The 2,864-nt window shown below is 30.3% G+C and overlaps 1 protein-coding gene across 1 annotated transcript in view; it reads right to left on the bottom strand.

Annotated features, from left to right (window-relative positions):
- LOC108756546 overlaps positions 1 to 1,046 on the bottom strand; it is a 37,709-nt gene extending 36,663 nt beyond the window's left edge. Inside the window, exon 1 of the mRNA XM_018500437.1 lies at positions 936 to 1,046. Coding sequence (XP_018355939.1) covers positions 936 to 1,046 — 111 coding nt within the window. The remainder of the gene's footprint in view (positions 1 to 935) is intronic.
- Between the last annotated feature and the right edge of the window lie 1,818 nt (positions 1,047 to 2,864).

The following is a 2,864-nucleotide window of genomic DNA, read 5'->3' as shown; positions in this document are numbered from 1 at the left end:
ATATATTACAATACGTCGGGTAAAATTTTCCTCGGAGAGGACGTTTTAGAATGTAGCCCTAATATACAACATCGTGTGATGCATAAACGCGTCAAATGATCGAACCTAGTTTCATCAAAATGGGAATTGCGAGCGCTCATCTTAAGGTTTACCAATTCTCTATACATCACAAATCAGTTCTATACATATCTTTTATTGAGAAAGAATACTAAAGAAATGAATGAATATAAAGAAATTGTATAAAATCTTATGGAAATAGTGTTTACACTATTTCAAAATTTGGACATACAAATCACGTCCACATATATATGTAGACGTCAGCATTTATGTCTTTTTGACGTAATGTTAACGATGTATCACTTTACAATATTTAAAATCATAATGATGTCTCATTTAAGTCACATGACGTCATCGTCATTAAAATTACGTCTTTTTCACGTCATTTCGATATTGTCTTGTTAACTGGGGGAGGACATATACCGAAACACAACTTTTCTTCTTTTTATTATTTTTTTTCACGCTGATTTTTTTTTAATGAAAGAATGATAAATTCCAGGTAAGCTCTGAAATTTCAGGCGTTTTCCAGGAATTTTCCAGAATACATATAATTCTAGGATCCAAGGATATTCAAGGACCGCTGGACACCATGACAATGGTGTTAAACTGATTCATTATTGCCTCGTGAATTTCGTACCTCGAGCGAATATACCGGGAAAAATAATATTTCCTATTAAAAAAAAATACTTCCTATTAGTGTGTAACTAGAAATGTCATTTTCATTTAGTAATTTGTACCTCAAATTTAGAGGTACTACGCTATACAAGATTAAGAGTGTATGCTTGTTTATAGAAGAATCAAAATCGAATCGTGAATAAAGAAGATATATTATTTATTATAATAAAGAATGATCAATAGTATGCAGAGTAATATAGTACCTTCAATGAATTAGGCAAGTATCCCGTGAGAAAATCTAAGAGCTTGGATAATTCCTCTTCAGCGAGTAAGCGAAAATTCCGGCCTCGTTCTATCGCTTCGGGGCACTCCATGCTGAAACTAATTACCAAAAGATTAGATATGTAAATATGTGATTCTTCTTATAAATGCCGGCCTCATTTTAGAAATAAATAATTCATAATTTTATTGTGACGTATAAATCAATAATAAAATTTTGTAAAAGATTAATACGTGACTTTTCTAGGGTAAAGTTAAATTATTTGTTACGTGATACTATAAAACTTATGAAAAAAGTCACGTGATATTAACAAAGACACGCGACATCGTCTGCTTATTCCGAAGTTTATTCGTTATCGCTATACTGGTTACAGATTGATAAATATCGGTAAAATATTATGTATAATCATGAATTGCGCGAGCAATTTGACAAATTTAAAGTTAATGCATGTTATTAGCGAGAATTCTATAATTTGAACCTTTCAAGGCTTGGCTTATTATTTGCAATAGTTTACGTCGAAGTTCAACTAGATTTTCTAATTTGAACTCGAAAGTTAATCTTTATCTATATTAAATATACTAAATTAAGAAGCTCGTACTATTAATAAAGTATAATTTTTTATTGCAAAACTTATTGCAAGTTATTTGAAAATTATAACATATCTATCGATGAAATGAGAGATAGAGAGAGAGAGAGAGAGAGAGAGAGAGAGATGGATAAACATCAAATTAGAAATAAATTCTGTTAAAAATAATTGTTAGGTCAATCGAAAAGTTGGTCCGTTCTTTCTATTTTATGTAATCACACACATACAACGGTTTCATTGCCAACTATGTTTATTAAACAATACGTATTGACATTTTCACATAATGGAAATACATAAGGCAATTAACGCAGATCCATTCTTACATATTATAATTTAACAGTATCGGACGTTTTGACTTCCTTTGAGTCATCTTCAACGATGTCCACAACTTATAAAAATCCACTTACATCAATGTATCCGCAAACAATTTGAATCCATCTGCAGCGGATAAAACATCTTTTATTACCAAATTGAAGTATAAATGTTCATTCGTTCTTCAGCTAAATAAGGCCGCTGTAATTATAATTGATTGTGAACCGCGAAATAGTACAAAAAATAACAGATGTGATACTCGTATAATAACAAAATCAAACAGCCGTTACAAGACTATTTGCAAGCCTTGTAACGATTGTTTGTTTTTGTCATTACATTACCGTAGTGGCGCGGGTGTTCATTTAGCTAAAAAATGAATAAACATTTGTATTCTTTAAGGTGGTTCTTTAGTAAATCGAGTTGCCATAGAAATATTTAAATTTTTTATATAATAAAATTGAAGTATTGAAATTGACGTGTGCAAAATTCTACGGCAGATTAACGATAAAATAAGAGAGAAAAAAAATTGAAAATGTAACCTTTTATGTATAACTTACAAAGGAAGTTACCCAGATGTTCCATTAGTTTTGGAAAAGTAATAGTTAGAAGTTATAGTAGCCTACCTCCTATTAATTAAAATGAGTGTCATTTGCTCGGAAAATTTGATATTCGTTAAAAAATGGATTCAAAGTCCGCTATATAAGCGAAAATGGATTTAAATGATATTTTTTCTTAACTTTCTTTTAGTTTTTGGTTTTTTTTACATACGTGTGAGCAATATACGTAAGTGGAAACTCAAACCTTGGATCTCAATTCCAATGAGAGATGAACATTTTTTTATCTATCCCTCCCGAAGTTCGAATTGCATTTGAATGTAGTACACTTTTAAAGTTGTATGTATGCATAGAAGTACGTATATTTTCTTATTATACATTACCATAATGTACACACACACATACACGCACACATGCACGCACAATTAAAGAATAAAATTTTATAATTACATTATGTAGA

Source organism: Trachymyrmex septentrionalis, unplaced genomic scaffold (genome assembly GCF_001594115.1).
Source record: "Trachymyrmex septentrionalis isolate Tsep2-gDNA-1 unplaced genomic scaffold, Tsep1.0 scaffold101, whole genome shotgun sequence".
In the NCBI taxonomy this organism is placed as follows: Eukaryota; Metazoa; Arthropoda; class Insecta; order Hymenoptera; family Formicidae; genus Trachymyrmex; species Trachymyrmex septentrionalis.
Note: the sequence above shows the minus strand (reverse complement) of the source record. Positions and strands in the feature narration are given on the sequence as shown.